Raw genomic sequence first — 17,000 nt, forward strand, 5'->3', positions numbered from 1 at the left:
TCAAAAACCTGAAGAAAACTTCCGCAGTTAAAAAGTATCTTAAATTTAAAATTTGAAGTTTTGATTAGACATGGTTTCTCCTATGATAAATGAAATGATTTCACCCTGAATTTATGTTTTATTTATTTTGCATAGTCATCAATTTTTTGTGGACCTATTTATAGTTTGAAAATATATAAAAAAAATATGCATAACTATAAAATAATTATTAATCAAGCTGAGTGATTCTAATAAATCATAAACCTGTAAAGCACAGATTTTTTGGTCAAATGAATGGACTATTTGATTAAACTGTATATTTCGACAAAATCATTGTTGATCAAGAAGAGAAATTTGGAATAAATCAAGAACTAAGTTAAAAAGTCTGAAATTTAATTTCTTAAATTTAAAATTTGAAGTTTTAGATATGGGTTTCTCCTGTGAGACAAGCATGCTTTCATCCTACATTTTGATTTTATTTATTCTGCTGAATCGTCAATATTTTTTTGTGGTTCTATTAACGCTAATTTGGAAATATGTATAACCATAAAATTGATTGAAAAGTGTTTATCCACGAAATCATTGTTGACCAAGTAGAGAAATTTGGAATAAATAAAAAACCTGAAGAAAACGTCTGCAGTTAAAAAGTCTGAAATTTAATTTCTTAAATTTAAAATTAGTTTTAGTTTAGACATGGTTTGTCCTGTTAGAAAAAGCATGCTTTCACCTGAATTTAGATTTTATTTATTTTGCAGAATTTTTTGTAGACCTATTATTGCACTGTTTGGTCAAATTTAATTTCTTATGCTTAAAATTTGAAACTTAAGCTATACACGATTTATCCTGTGAGAAATGCTTATCAATATTTTTCTACCCTGAATTAGATTTTTTTTTGTAAATTTTACATGGATCAATTCATCATTCTGTGAAAATATGTGTAACCACAAAATAATTATTGATCAAGCATTGAAATTTTAATAAATAATAAAGTTTCTACGTTTAAACATGAAAGTTTTGTTTCAACAAATATAATTACTAAATTTTATAATATATATTTTTTTTGGGGGGGGGACTGAAACATATTTAAGTGTTTGATTTTATGAAAATATATTGATTTATATATATCATTTTTATAGGAAATAAAACACAATTCTAATGAAAAATGGCTAAAAACGGTTTACAGTCATGAAAAAATCTATGTAATTTGAATTTTTTTTATAATTTAGTCAGAGAGAGAAAGTGAGAGCAAATGAGAGAGAGAGCGTGAGTGAGAGACGCTATTTCAGGGAAATTAGTAATTTTACTGAATATTGTAGGACGAGGATGGGTCGGAAAAGTCGGTAAAAATATATGAAAAGTATGGATTTTAAAACGTCATAAATTTTCCTCCGGATCCCCCCTACGGGGAAAAGTAGTCCCGACGGGAAAACCGGTCGGGCCGCTTTTCCGAAACCGGCCAGCCTTTCCGACCCGTTTTTCCGTCCGGGAAAACTGACATTTTTCCAATTTTCACCCCACGGAAACCGTTTCGCATCCTCGCAGATTCCGACGGGAAAAACGGAAAATCCCGATACTCTGGGCGCGACGCTCAACGTTCCGTGGTGGGGCGGATCACATTCAGGTCAACAAAGTAGTCCCAATTTCGGTGACGAAAAAGAACAGCGGAAATTTTTCCATCTAATTTCCCGACGTTTTTTACGATTAAAAAATCTGTCAAATTTAATATTGAAATGGTTATCAAAGGTATAATTTTTTTTCATCCTTAAGGACGAATTTGTTTGATTTTTGTCTGGAGTGTATTCATCCGCCCCCCAATACGACTCGACCGCAACGCCATCGCCATTAAAGCTCATTCCACGACGAAGGGCTCTACGAGGAAGGTGGTCGACTCAGAACGGTATTGTTAGCCCATTTTCAAAGAAGATAAAGAATAAAGTAATTCTGTGATACTTTTATACTTTTTAAAAATTAGGTAAGCAATATATTTCCACTTTATTATAATTATTATTCTTTTTTAAATTCATTTTTCTCGGTTTTTTTTACGAGTGTTTTATTAACGTGTTTTTATTTACAGTCATGAGCGAGCAATTTTGCCTGAAATGGAACAACCACCACACGACCCTCGTTACCGTATTCGATAAGCTTTTTGAGTGCGAATCACTCGTGGATTGCACGCTGGCTGCCGAAGGGAAGTTTATGAAAGCTCACAAAGTCGTTCTGTCCGCTTGCAGCTCGTATTTAGAGGTGAGCTTTTAACTTTGTTTTAACCGTCTAATTAGAGGTAAAAATATATTTAAGGCATTTGTTTTTATTTTGAGATGAATGTTTTGCCCCCCTGAATGAACGACACGCATTTCGGCCATATTGATTTTTTTCGTTATGGTGAGGACATTAAAAAAAAAAATAAATAAATAAAATACCCTAGCCAAACTGTTTTTGTTTCTTTCAACATTTTTATTAATCATTAAAATAAAAATCCGGTCTACTTTTTTCCATTGATCATGAGGCTATCTCCTTCCATGGCTTTTGCGCCGTCGGGTTCTTGAACTCGATCTGGGCCAGTGGTGGGGAAACGCCAACGGGAAAAACCATGGCCGAAAAGCAACTCGTGAGAAAGTTGGAAATGATGGCGAGTTGGAAACGTCATTTCCCACGCTTTTTTCCCTTTATTTTCTTTTTTAATTTTTTTTTAAATAATTGTACCACCCGCCTGCTTATACTACCATCAAACCTCATTAAAATGAAATAAAGCTTTTTTCTTTCTCACGCGTTGGATGTGAGAGTAGAGAAAATGGTCAGCCCTCCATTATGTATGCCCTCACGCCCGTCACACCCCATAAAAGGCCATGGTCCAATTCCCATAAAAGTTCCTTCGACGTACTTCACCGTTTTATTAAAACTCGTTAAAACATTTTTATTTTTTAATTTAACATTGGAAAAAAAAAGTCCGTGGGCTCCGGGTATGTTAATGGAATTACACCATATCATGACTTTGGCCTTGCCCTGGAGATATTTATAGCTAGAAATACCTTGTTCAAACAAGTCCATTTAGAAAGTCTAGAAATAAACACCATGTAAATACCGCTTTATTGACTTTTTTTTTTTTTTTGTAAGCAAAAAAATTCGCTCATTTTTCACACATCATGGGTCTTGAAGAAAAATAAAAGGAAATTCAATTGTTACTGCCATGCTTTCTTCGACCTATTTTAAGGTCATCCGGATAAAACATTCTTAAAGTCTGCAGATTGACATATTTACACAATGCTAGGACTGAGTTGGTCTTCAAGGAAATTTGAAATGACCTTTGAAAAAATTAAATATGTCCATCTGTACACTTTGAGATTGTTTCTCCCTGATGATGACGTTAAAATAGGTCGAAAGCTTGGCAGAAACAATTAAATTTGCTCATTTCTTAATGACGATACCTTGATCTAAAGTTTTCATGAGTGAAAAAATGGTTAATACTTTTAACATCGAAAACATAAATCTATTATATTTCTTATTGCATCCGTGATTTGATAAATGTGCATATTTAAGAGAGATTTTAACCCCTGAAAGTGAAAACTGAAAAAAAAGTTAATTGAAATCTTTTATTTTACTTATAATTGATATGATATAACACTAAAACGTTTAAATTAATAAACATTTGTTGAGAGTGAGTGTATGAATTTAATGGTTGGAAAGGGAAGCCTTTCTTTTCAAAAGATGTATATTTTAATATGTGGTAACATAAAAATAAGTAAGCATAATTCTCCTGTTGCTTTTTTCCTCATTTACTGTCCCACTTTTGAGGGGACTGCGATAGCGTGAGATCCTGCTGTTGTGGTTTCGATTCCCTTCTCTGATGCATAAGGGGAATGGTGGCCATAATGTAAGTCAAAACGGCACTCATGGGCAGAAGGCTCAGCGGGTCAGAGTTTTAGACCCTGAATTCAATCCTTGATCCTTCGCAAATAAAATTTTTACATGAGTGTTGTGAGCTCCCAAAATGGAATCAGGAAAAAGGGTACAATAAGCTGTACCAGTTCCTGGTATCCATAAAATGGGATCTATTGACCAAATCAGTGGTGATGGTGGGTTGTACTAAGTTAATTTTTGGCAGGAGTGGTAGTATTTCAAAACATTTCCCTGGACGGGTTTACTAATAATCTTGGGTCGTTAATGGATGATTATTTACGGTTGGATTGGAAGGTACAATGGTTTGCCATCGTAATTAGTTTAATTGTAACTCGTTAAGTATTTTCCCATTGTATGTGCTGTTGTATAAATGGACTTAACAACTTGGGAGAAAAAACTTAGTTTAGTAATTTTTACTTATCTTGGCCTTGTTTTTAAAAGTGTTTTTGAAACGAAAGTTAAAATGTTTAAACTGTGTGGACAATGCGAGTATGAACTTTTTATCTATTGTAGATACAGAAGTAATCTCGCTTGGGAGATAGTACTTCCCGATTGTGAACCATTAATAATATTTTTCCAATTACTGTAATTGATGTTTATCAATGTTTTGTTTTAAAGAAATGTTTTTTTTTCTTGTTATTATTAATAATTGTAAACATTTGATGGTATGGTGATTGAGAGTAACGAGCTCAGTGTTGAATATCTTCACCGATTGGCTCAGGTTGCGCTTTCTCATAAATAAAAATTTTAGGTTTATGCATTAGTTGCAAATTTTGTATTTCACTGATCACCAAGCTAAATACATTTCACCCCATTAAGAATGAAAATTGCTTATATTTTATTAAATTGAATTTTGAGATTATCGAGCTTGGTGTTGAATATCTTCACCGATTGGTTCCGGTTGCGCTTTCTCATAAATCAAAATTTTAGGTTTATGCGTTAGTGGCAAATTTTATATTTCACTGATAACCAAGTTAAATACATTCATTTCATCCAGTGTACTAGGAAATAGGTGAATAGTTTAGTAATAGTTTTGCATATTATTTTTTGATATATGACATTACAAGTTTTGATCGAGATTAATGAGCTCGGTGATGAATATCATAACCGAATGGCTCTAGTTGCGCTTTCTCGTAAAGCAAAATTTTAGTTTTATGCGTTAGTGTCAAACATATTTTACACTGATCACCAAGCTAAATATATTTATTCCAACCCAAAAAATTACTAGTGAAAGTTTTTTTAACCTAGAAATTTGAGATTATCGAGCTCGGTGTTGAATATCTTCACCGATTGGCTCCGGTTGCGCTTTCTCATAAATCAAAATTTTAGGTTTATGCGTTAGTGGCAAATTTTGTATTTCACTGATCACCAAACTAAATACATTCGTTTCATCCAGTGTACTAGGAAATAGATGAATAGTTTAATGATAGTTTTGTATACTATTTTTTGATATAAGAACAAATTTTGATCGAGATTAATGAGCTCGGTGATGAATATCATAACCGACTGGCTCCAGTTGCGCTTTCTCGTAAAGCAAAATTTTAGTTTTATGCGTTAGTGTCAACATATTTTACACTGATCACCAAGCTAAATATATTTATTTCAACCCAAAAAATTGCTAGTGAAAGTTTTTTTAACATGTAAATTTGAGATTATCGAGCTCGGTGTTTAAGATTTTCACCGATTGGCTCCGGTTGCGCTTTCTCATAAAGCAAAATTTTAGATTTATGCGTCAGTGTTTAATTCATATTTCACTGATCACCAATCTAAATATAAATTCCTTATTATTTATTTATTATGATAGGTTATTTAAAAAATTTTATAGTTTCAAAAGAAAATTGCGGAAGTTTTTATTATGTATTTTTTTGTTTCAGGAAATCCTGAAGAATCACGATGACAAACATCCGATTCTTATATTTAACGATATCAGTTTTGATGAGCTTAAAGCTATGTTGGAGTACATGTACAGAGGAGAGGTCAACGTATCTCACGACCAACTGAGTACATTTATAAAAGCGGCCGAAGCATTAAAAATAAAAGGTCTCACGACGGATCAAGGAGGGGGCACGGCATCGAGCAATGAACTGCGTAGAAAAGTCGGACTGAAAGACAGCAGGTCTCACAGCCCCGTCGTCGGCATGACGCCGGTCGAAAGGCCGTCTTCGCCGAAACGGAAACGGAGACGGTCACGGGATGAGAACTTTCCTGGCGACTCGAACTCTTGCGATACAGCTCCGACTCCTCCTCCATCCCAAAATGCTGCCAATATGACTCCAAAAACAGAAGAAAAAACTGTGAAAGTAAAGAAAGAATCCACCGGAGATACGACACCTACGCCTTCTAAACTCCTACAACCTAAAATAGAATATATGGACGATACAAGGAATATGGAAGAGTATTCTCTGGAAGAAGATGAGGAATACGGACCTAACCCCGGGACATCACAAGGATCATTTTTTGGCCAAGGTATTTTTAATATAATAATTTTCTTGAATCTCTAATTGTCTGTTTCTCCACTCTCTAATATGTTCGTTTTCTTTTCAAGATTTCAACAATTGGGCAGGATCGGAGTCACAACATGACGACGTTTCTATTGGATCTCAACACGAACTAAATAATTCGGCTGGCAACTCTCAAGGTACCCCTCTTCAGTTTTACAGTACTCAGAGTACCTTTGATTTGAGTTGGACACCAAAAAATGACAGTCACATTCTTTCAACTGCTATGCTCTTCTTTCTTCTTGTTAGTTGTTACTGTTTTGTGGCTTTTTTGGTGCCGCTCAAATTGAAGGGCATGAAGTATTTAAATACAGGTAAGGCGGTTCTCCCGCCCAGCCTTAGCATGAAAACTACTAACTCCCCAAACTCAATTAACCCATTTATTTTTATTCTTTTTTTCTTTCTTTTTTTCTCTCTTTTTTTATTTTATTTTATTTTTATTTTTTTACTTTTAATTTTCCGATAACTGGGCATTCGTTAATGCCATTCGGGTCATTCCGCCGTACATGAAAAATTAATGCAGTTTGATCGGTGAGAGCCTATCCGTTTGTTGCTATTTAAAAATAATAAATTCACGGTTTATTGATACTAAGCGAGCGATGCAAACTTGAAACACATTTCGCATTGTAAAGGAAAAAAAAAGTAAGCGAGCGATGCATTTGCGAATGTGTTTTTTTTATTAGATATCCGCCAAAAACCGCGATAATACAAGTAATGCAACCCATGCATTACTTGCTCGTTTTTTTCTTTTGCTTGTAAAGTCGGGAGTGTTAAAAGTGCCAATTCAAAACAGAAGACTGATGAGATGACGTCTGCACCAAAAACCATGGTAAGTAGTTGGAGAGACGATAACCCAAGAAGAGGAAATTGACGCAGGAATGAAGACTTGAGTGAGTATGTGTAAAGTGAGTGTACCAAATAAAAAGCCAATTTTAACTTTTAAGTTCCTTTTAATCTCAGGGCTTTAAAATCTTTTCAATTTTTTTTACATTATTTGTTGTTTAATAAATTACCTGGCAATTTAGTTAAATTACTAATAAACAGAACGGTTGTTTTAATTCTTTGGGTATTCGTATAAACAGAAATATTTCCAAATTTATTGTATCTTGTCTGGTATTAACAGCTAGATCAGATCTAGCTGTTTGCACCTTACATTATTCAATTGATTGGGAGACATGTCTTGAATAATACTCGAGTGTTTTAAGGAACTGGAGTGATCTGTTGTAATTTTACTAAAATGTCAGATATTATTTTATTTATTTTTTAATTAATTTTTAACAAATGGCTTGGCCAATTAAAAATTTTAAGCAGTTTTTAAAAATATTTTTTGTTTAGTTCCAAGCCATGATATTGTAAATAATGTATTCTTTTACAGTTAAATTCATCGAACTAACAGGGTCAGTTTCAGATGAGCTTTTTGTAGTATGACATGGAGTCATCTTGCCTATTAATGCTAGCAGACTGAGAAGAGAATTTCCTACAAAATTATGGTAACAATTTTTTTAAGTTCAGCCATAACAGGGCGTGACTGATTTATTAAAAAAAAAAAAAAAATAAATTCAGTTCTTTTGCCAAGAGTGTATAGGTAAGTATTTCCTTCGGGCCGGTTAATTTTTTATTAAACTCTAAATTTAGAATGAAGAAACCAAAGTTCTGTGGTAAATTAACACCATTTCGGTTTGATTAATTTTTTACGTTAATGGTTTAATATTTTTCCTTGAAGAGTTGCTGCATCGAGCAGTGCTTAGATCATGTGCATAAGAAAAACATTTTTAAAAACGTGTGTTTTTATTATTCCCCAAGAGTTTTAAGTCCTGTGTTTAAGAAGTTTTGGTAAGTACTAGTATTTACAGATTTAATGATAAACAAATCGTACTTGAATATGATCGATGCTATAGTTCTACTCACAAACTGATTTTGTAGCGATTTGGGTTCTCAAAATCTGATTACTGCAAAGCCAATTTGTTAGAAGAATCTTCAGCCCAGATCGAATGATTTATTCATTCCAACATGACCTTTTTTTTAATGATCAGTGCTTGTTTTAATTTAATTTTTATAATGGAATAAATGCTGAAATTAATGATTTTGAAGCAGATTGTACTTCGGTTCATGATGAAGTGATAAGTATTATTTGTTTATTTGGTATATCTTTTAAGAGGTGTATGCTTAACGAAAAATATACGGTCTAAACGAACAACAGAAAAATCGTGAAAGTGCAATTTTCCTCTCGATTTTAAAAATTACTCGTTCTATGAACTAAAAACCTGGAAAAACAAACTAGAGCCATGGTTTTACATAGCTGTCAAAACGTCATTGGTGCGCTCAAGTTTCAAGTCTATATGCATCAAGTTGGATTTTGTGCATTAGTATTTTTGTAAGCTGTAATTCATGTTTAGATATTGAGACATTTTTCTAAATGTACTTCATAGTCATGTTTGGTCTCATTAATTATATTTTGAACTGAAGTTCTGGTTGAGTGAAAGGAAAGCTTGTAAGATCGTGGGTTCAAATCTCGCTCGTGACTTCTCATCCAAGTTGAATTTAAAAATTTTGAAAATTAAATTTTATTTTAATATACTACTGGGTATACTCAGTGCGAATTTTTAGCATTGCTTTAACTGCTGTGCTTACAAATTTATTCTTGTCTTCGCTAAAAAGTATTTTTAGTAATTCGTATATTTCAAGCATGACTTGGAATTGTATTTAACATGACAATGGTTTTTGTTATATTAGAGGAAGCTTTTGGTATAATTCTTAGCCAGCTTTTAATTATTCGTTTTTCCTAGAATTTCTCCTGGGTTTTATTGTATTGGTTTGGTATTTAATGAAATTGGCAGAGCTTGGGTATATTAGCAGGTAAGACAGAACGTTCGGTAAATTATTGGCAGGTAAGTTATGTACTCTATAGTTGCTACTATTACTTTTAATTTGTAAATTCGGTAGTAAAATTAGGTACTAATTTTTTGTGTATTAACGATGGTCAGAGCTTGTATAGTGCCCCAAATTTATTTCTTCTACACAATGGAGCTGTAATGGTTTTCTTCTGAAATGCCTTAAAAGTGAAAAATTGTGACTTTCCAAAATTTTTTATAACCACCAATTATTTAAAAAAACAGGTCATACATGGCTATTTTAAGCTTCTATTACTGGTAAAATTATTTTCGTTTCATTGTAATTATAAACTGATATTCTTCCTTACCCCTGTGTAGAGATTTTTTAACCCTCACATGTTCACAGGATGTTTTGAATATGAAATAGATGAAGAAAAAAAAAAAAAGTCCTCTGTGTATTAGGTTGATTAAAATGAAACCTATTTTCTAGGTCACGTTAGGTACAATTTATTCCAAATTGTACTTGGTCAAAATTTTCTAAACATTTGGGTTGTCATTCTGAGCGGTTTTTTTACAAGTTTTTTCTTTGCGCAAATTTTGGACGCCCCTTAGTAGTAACAGTGGTTGTCAACTAACTGGAGTAGTCATTAGTGTTGTTTGATAACTTCATAGAAATTTAAAAAAAAAACCCACAGGTCGTTATTTTAAACATTGCTGGAAAAATATCTTTCTGTTCAGTTCATTGTAATTGTGAATTAATTTTCGGATTTGTAATAAAGCTGAAGATTTTCTTAAATGGAACACTCAAATTAGGAATTTGCATCAAAATTAGTATTGCATTTTTTTAAGTTTCCAATTTTGTATTTTACCCCCCCATTGTACTTGGCTGGGTATGCTTTGTGTAGAAACAATTTCTGTACAATACGAACAATTCTTATACAAAGTGCAACTACTGTTTGAAGTATATTTGGGTTGAAATCCAAAATTGGAAGAAATTCAGCAGAAATTTTGATGTTTCTTCTTATTCCAATTTTTGGGCTTGTTAACAAATTGTCGATATGTTGCAGAGCTGTTGATACAAATTGGTTTTACTCCGGTTTGATTGTTATAACAGTGAAATTTCAAACAAAAGTGGACACTTGCTGATTATTCTTCTAGAGCTATACAAATTGTTTCACGTTTGGTGAAAAATATTCAAGATAACTGACTGCAAATTTTCTAAACATTTGACTTTTCTAGGGTTTTTCTAAACAATTTTTTTTAAAAGGCATTTTTCTATTCTCAACTGGTGTTGGTTTTTTGTCCTAATATTTGTACTTTTTAGAGGGCGCTTTTGGGTATATTTCATATCAGACTACCAGCCTTGATCCTTTAAAAAGGAATGGGTGGCAGTAGTTTTGCTTGGTAGCTTTTCATTAAAAAAATTTCACGCAACCAAGTCATACATGGTAATTCTGAACTTTCTATGGCTGGAAAAATGCCTTTCCGTTCAGTTCATTTGTAACTCGTCCAAGTTTTAGTTTTTAAATTATTTTTTCTTTAAGTTTTAGTTCACTTAATTTAACTAGCTCAAACATGATAAATAGTTAGCAGGTGAGTTCTTATTGGTACCATATTCTTCATTTTTAATTATAATATATTCATGAATGTATATACATATTTTGTTTGGAGTTGTGAGGAGCAGTCAAGAATGAGGTAGTTTAATTCATTTTTTTTTATCCAACGTTTTGACTTTTATTCGGGTCATCTTCAGGCATAAAGGGTGGTGCTATTCTTGCACATGTCATTCACACTCACACAAAACCAATTTGACACCACAAGAATAGCACCACAATTTTATGAAGACCCAAATATAGGTCGAAACGCAAAAAAAAGTGCTCTCTATATAATTATTCAGAAATCGTGAGATACGATCTGGTGTGATGTAGGTTTCAGAAAAATTACATCTCTACAATTTTCCCTTTTATATACATGTGTGATATAAAATTAACAATTGCAAATTATTCCTTGAAAATTTTATGCAAAGCTGAAATGGTACACTTCCTGAGATTTTTTTTGTAGTGAATGGGGTGAAATTGAGAAAGTTCCGACCCAATTTCTATTAAACTTTTGAATTTTACCTCTATACTTCATGAGATTGCTTGAATAATTACTATACAATAAAAGTAATTCTTAATAAAGCATTCCCAGAGAAATACATTTGGTAAAATACAAAATTGAAAGTTTTAAACTTCCTATTCCAATTACTGGACACGTTTCTGTACCTCACAAAAGTCCCAACTGTTGCAAATAAATCTCTGTCCATTTTTTGGTCTTCAAATGGTACTGATATTGGAAATAGAAATTGTCCTTGTCATCCTAGGAGTAGGAGCATAAGTAGCTTCACATTTATTTTATGATTTGAGCCATTATTTATTTTTATTATATACAATGATTTTATATTGGCTTTTAAAATGATAGTGCTACAAGGGTTACACCTACAAATGAAATGAATTGTAGTTTCGCCTGTTATTTTTTTATTTTGTTGTTTTGTGTGTTGGAAAGAACCAGACCATACATAATGAATATTACTGGAAAATTCCATTCAGTTCAATTCATTTATAGTTGTGAACGAAGTTTTTTTAAAATTGTTTTTCATTTTAATTTTTTCTCATACGCTCAATGCAATTGGCAGAATGTTGGATAAATTGCTAGCAGGTAAGTTCTTTTTTTATTTTATACTATCATTGCTTTTTCTATTGGTGTCAAATTCTTTATTTTTTCCTATAGTGTATGTATTATATTTTCAAAAATTTTATTGCTTGGCATTCCACAACAAATTAGCCTCTAAAACAAAGGGTGTACCATGGGAGATGTCCGCTCCCCTAACTTCCTTAATTTTGGTCTGATTTTGTCCTTTTAAAGATTCTCATTGTGAAGTGTAGTTTTTAGATGCTTTACATTTTTTAATTCGGATTTCAAAATGATAATGTTTAATAATTTTTCGCGTTGGTCCAGCTTAAATATCTCAACCAAAATGAGACTTTTACTAAGTATTAACATTTTTATGTTGGCCAGTTACAATATACTCCAATGTGGTAAAAAAATTATGTATAGCATATTTTGTCAAAAAACAAGCCAAAAGGTTTAAAAACTGTATACTACATACTCATACAACTCCCTGTATTGCTGGTATAATATTAATTGCAGATAAAAAGTTCCTAACTATACATTACATTCATGACATTTTTTGCTCAAATTAAAAACTTGGCTAGTTAAGCAAGTTTTATTTGTTTCTAAGATTCTATATTCCATCAGGAATAGATTTGTTTAGTTTTATGTGTATTTGTTGCCCCTTTAAATTTTTATACATTCATTTATTAACCAGCAGTTGGTGTGCTCAAACATGCTAGGTGATGCTGTGAGGTCAACCATGAATGTTAACATTCATTATGATTTTTATTTTTACTATTATTTCATAAATCATTCGTGTTCTGTTAGTTACCTATCCAATTGTCAGTTCCTCCTACCATTAAGGAAATATCCAATTTTTCGATAATAATGCTATAGTGATTGTGTGTGACAAAGTTTGATTTGAATTTTTTTTATTCCCACGACCGCATAGTGTTACAGTTTGTTCCCATCTTTCTTGCCTCTTATAATAGTTTTACATATTAAACGTTTTTTAAAATCCATATATGTATTTAGTAATCATAATTGACCATGTTAATTATTTCAATTATGACTTTTTATGGCCTTGGTTCAGATGGAAAAGCTAGTATAACGAGCAGGATTTGATCCCAAGACCTTCAGTTAGCTTCCTTATGAATAAAACAATTTTGGCATAAAGAGTAATTCCTGTCTAGGAGGGCTGACTACTAGAATTCTTATTTAAAATCCCTGCTGAGATTTGAAACTGGAACCACTAGTATTTTTAGTGATGTTTTTAATTTTTTTTTTTAATCAGCAAGGTTATACTCGCTCTCATTTGTTTCTTCACCCTTCTGAATTTTCTCCCCTGTAATTTTATCTTCTATTTTTACTCTATTTTTTATCTTCTTATACTTGGGGCACTTCCCTTGCACCCTTCACATGCTATCGCAATACATATCATTCATACACAAACAAGCGTATTACATCATGGAACTCTATATTCTGATGGTAACATCTATGGCAGAACTACTAAATCTAGGATGTGCTAAGATTGGAATCATAGACTGCTGGCTGGACACTGCAGACTCTGGAGGCATATGTGCCGCGAGCCCTTGAAAAAGTGTTGGGGTCTGGTAGAAAGCCTTACGCTTAACAAGGAGCTCTCGATAAGAAAAAAATGGAGATGCACAATAGACCAATACTGGTCACAGTGCATACGTCGTAAAAAGGCTGGCTCTTACATAATCTAATCTATTTCCTTGTTTCTTGATAATTTTGTTATGGTACAAACATTTCTATGTTTTAATTCGTCCTCCAAATCAGCCGAGGAAGATAAAATGGTTCTTTGGCATTGATGTAAATGGTTACATGACAAGATGCCTAAAAACCATGCGTACATGAACATTTTGTCAAAGCAGATTTTTACCAATGTTATTAATTTCATTATTGCTCACTGATGAAGTGCAGAACTAGGGTTATTCATGGTATTGACCCTCATAAGGTTAGAAAATGTAAAAGTACATTCAGACCCAAGTTTAAGCAATTTTTTAGTTTTTTAACCAATGGCATCATTAGCAAGAAGTATGAATTATTGGTACATTTATACTTTCTAATTCTATGCCTTAAATACGGATTATTCTACACATTAACTGCATTTATGCAAGACATTTTTGTAAGGATTAGGATCTTATTTTTTTTAAACATTTTATTATTGCTCACTGATGAAGTGCAGAACTAGGGTTATTCATGGTATGACCTCATAAGGTTAGAAAATGTAAAAGTACATTCAGACCCAAGTTTAAGCAATTTGTGCTTCCATATGTGCTTAAATTAAAGCAATGGCAAGTGTACAAAAAGTTAGAATTAACCTAACAATTCCTGTCATCCAAGTGCCCATTAAAACCACTTTACAATATTTTTTTCATAATATTAACAATTAAAAACTACGGGCTATGCTGGGATTCGAACCAAGAACCATTAGTGTGATAAATATGAGTTAGATGCCTTAACATCTAAGCCACCACAGACCCATGATTAACCTAACATATTTGTTTTATAATATCATCAAATAATAATAATATAAGATCAAAAAATTGAAATGCTCATAGGTTAAGTATTATTACAAGCAGTGCATAAAGGAAAAAGTAACCAAGAAAAAAACAACCAAAGGATATGCTTCACATTGATCAATATTGGGTGCAATTGTACTTTTAGGTTATTCTATTCTAGTAAAGGTTTGCATATTAAGCCACATTATCAGCTTATTATTAATAATTAATAGGTTGCATATTTCCATGATTATGCTTCCATTATAACATCCATATGCCACTCTTGAACTGGTGACAACTGAAGCATAAATTGCACAAAATTTTTTCCTCAATGAAACTAACTAGAAAACATCTAGAATCTAGTAATATCCATAAATATTTTCACTTTTAGGCTCATAAGGCTAATTATGAGCTTATTAGTACAATATTGTCATTTAAAAGGCTATATGTTGTAGTTGTAGACACCGGTGGACTTGCCATTCAAAGCAATTCTATTGAACATTGCTTTTCTCTAACAAGAATAAACTTTAATTGGTACACAGAAGAAGCATGGTTATTTAGCATATTTACTAGTTTATTTATTTAGTTTTATTATAAGTTCATAAACAATGTGAAATTGTATTCAGTAATAGCAGAACAAAGCTAAAATCTGAAAAATTGTACACAACCGCCATGGGAAAACATCTAGAATCAAGTAATATCCACAAATATTTTTAATTTTCAGCTTTTAAGATTAAATATGAGCTTATTAGTATTTATTATGTATTCAACAGGCTACATATTTCCCAGTTGTAGTGGACATGCCATTCAAAGCAATTTTACCAAAAATGTGTTTCCTTTTTAAAACGATAGTTCCTACTCACAGTAAGTGCTGAAATATTCATGGATAATTTCGAAAAAAATCTTTTCAAATCAAAGAACAAATAATTAAATCTGTTCATTTCTGGAAACGCTATGTAGACGATATTTTATGCATATGGTCGGGAACATTAGAGGCTCTTAAAGAATTCCTCCAACTGATTAATTCTCTAAATTTTACATTGGAAATTGGCAAAGATGGTTGTTGAACTTTTTAGACCTAAAACTGTCCATAATAAACAACCTAATAGAAATAGACGTATATAGAAAACCCACAATACAGACACTATGTACCAGCGGATTCTTCCCACCCATGGTCCCAAAAGGCTGCTGGTTTCATTTGGATCATAGACCAGATGTTAAAACTTCCGCTAACACCTGATAACTATAAAAAAGAATTAAAAAGTACTAAAACCTTAGCAAAAAACAACGGGTATCAAGAAATATTTATTGATAGGTTGCTAGTTAAAAGAATAAAAAAATTAACTTTAAACGAATCAACAATAAACTCAGCAACCCCACCACAAATGAATCATTAGGTTTCTGTTGTTTGCCATACATCGGTGAATTATCGGAAATAGTTAGTAAAATTTTTAAACAAGAAGGTTTTAGAATAGCTTTTAGAAGTACGGGGTCACTTAAAAACATCCTCTCAAAACCTAAAGACAAAGCAGACAACTTGGCAAAAAGCGGGGTTTACCAACTCAACTGTAATGATTGTGATATTAAATATATAGGAAAAAGCGGTAGAGAAATAAAAACAAGAGTAAAAGAACACTTGCCTAAATCGAGCAAATTTTCGGAATTTAAGGACCATCTAAAAGAAACAAAACAATTTCAATTCAAATCTAAATACAAGAGTATTACATAGTTTCAACAAAGGGAAAGAACTAGATTGGTTTGAGAAATTTGAAATTAAAAAATGTAAAATTGAACATAATTTTGATCTACCTCCCATTTTAAATATGTACATAAATAAAAACTTACTGTGAGTAGGAACTATCTTTTTTAAAAAGGATTGAACACCACAATCACTCCATCATTTATCATTTCTAAAAATTTGTTTTTATCTCATGAGAATAAACTTTAAATTGTACACAGAAGAAACATGGTTATTTAGTGTATTTATAGTTCATTATCATACATTCATAACCAACAGCCGCCATGGGAAAATATTTAGAATCAAGTAATAAATATTTTTATTTTTTGGCTTGCAAGACCAATAACTGGCTACATTTTCCCAGTTGGATCCACTAGTATCAAACAAAGCAATTACAGAAACATGAACTTTTAATTGTACACAGTAGGGCAAGGTTATTTAGCATATTTACAGTGTTACTATATCGAATGTATGCAGACGACATTGTATTTATTGCAGACTGCCCAACTGAGTTACAGCCAATGATTAATAAGTTAGCTGAGCATTGCCAATGGTGGAACCTTACCGTTAACATGGATAGGTCGAATATTACGTTTTTCCAAAATGGAGGTATGCTCACCAGATCTGAACACTGGAAATTTAATGGCATCAGTATTAATATTGTAAATAAATATCTGGGTGTAATTTTAACACCAAAACTTTCATTCAAATCCCATTTTGAGCAGAAATTGAGCTTAGCAAAGTTGGCATTTATGTCTACTTTTAAAAATATTTTAATAAAAAATAATATTCCTTTCTTGATTAAATCAGAAATTTTTTACTCAGTTTCATGATGTATAATTTCCTATGCAGCCCAAGTTTGGAGCTTTTTACGTTT

At 32.1% G+C, this 17,000-nt stretch overlaps 1 protein-coding gene across 1 annotated transcript; it reads left to right on the plus strand.

The window, feature by feature from the left end:
* Positions 1–1,812: 1,812 nt before the first annotated feature.
* LOC106667417 (protein tramtrack, beta isoform-like) lies at positions 1,813–8,153 on the plus strand. Its single transcript, XM_014395359.2, has 4 exons — positions 1,813–1,951; positions 2,054–2,223; positions 5,751–6,342; positions 6,422–8,153. The coding sequence occupies exons 2-4, from the start codon at positions 2,056–2,058 to the stop codon at positions 6,838–6,840; spliced, it is 1,179 nt and encodes a 392-aa protein (XP_014250845.1). The 5' UTR covers positions 1,813–1,951; positions 2,054–2,055; the 3' UTR covers positions 6,841–8,153.
* The last annotated feature ends 8,847 nt before the right edge of the window (positions 8,154–17,000 follow it).

The sequence above is a fragment of the Cimex lectularius genome, unplaced genomic scaffold (assembly GCF_000648675.2).
Source record: "Cimex lectularius strain Harlan isolate CLEC.00 unplaced genomic scaffold, Clec_2.1 scaffold10, whole genome shotgun sequence".
Lineage (NCBI taxonomy): Eukaryota > Metazoa > Arthropoda > Insecta > Hemiptera > Cimicidae > Cimex > Cimex lectularius.

Coding starts and splice junctions, on each gene's coding strand:
- LOC106667417 (XM_014395359.2), top strand. CDS start 2,056: ATGAGCGAGCAATTTTGCCTGAAATGGAACAACCACCACACGACCCTC. Junction 2,224..5,750: donor CTTGCAGCTCGTATTTAGAG/GTGAGCTTTTAA, acceptor TTTTTGTTTCAG/GAAATCCTGAAGAATCACGA. Junction 6,343..6,421: donor AGGATCATTTTTTGGCCAAG/GTATTTTTAATA, acceptor TTTCTTTTCAAG/ATTTCAACAATTGGGCAGGA.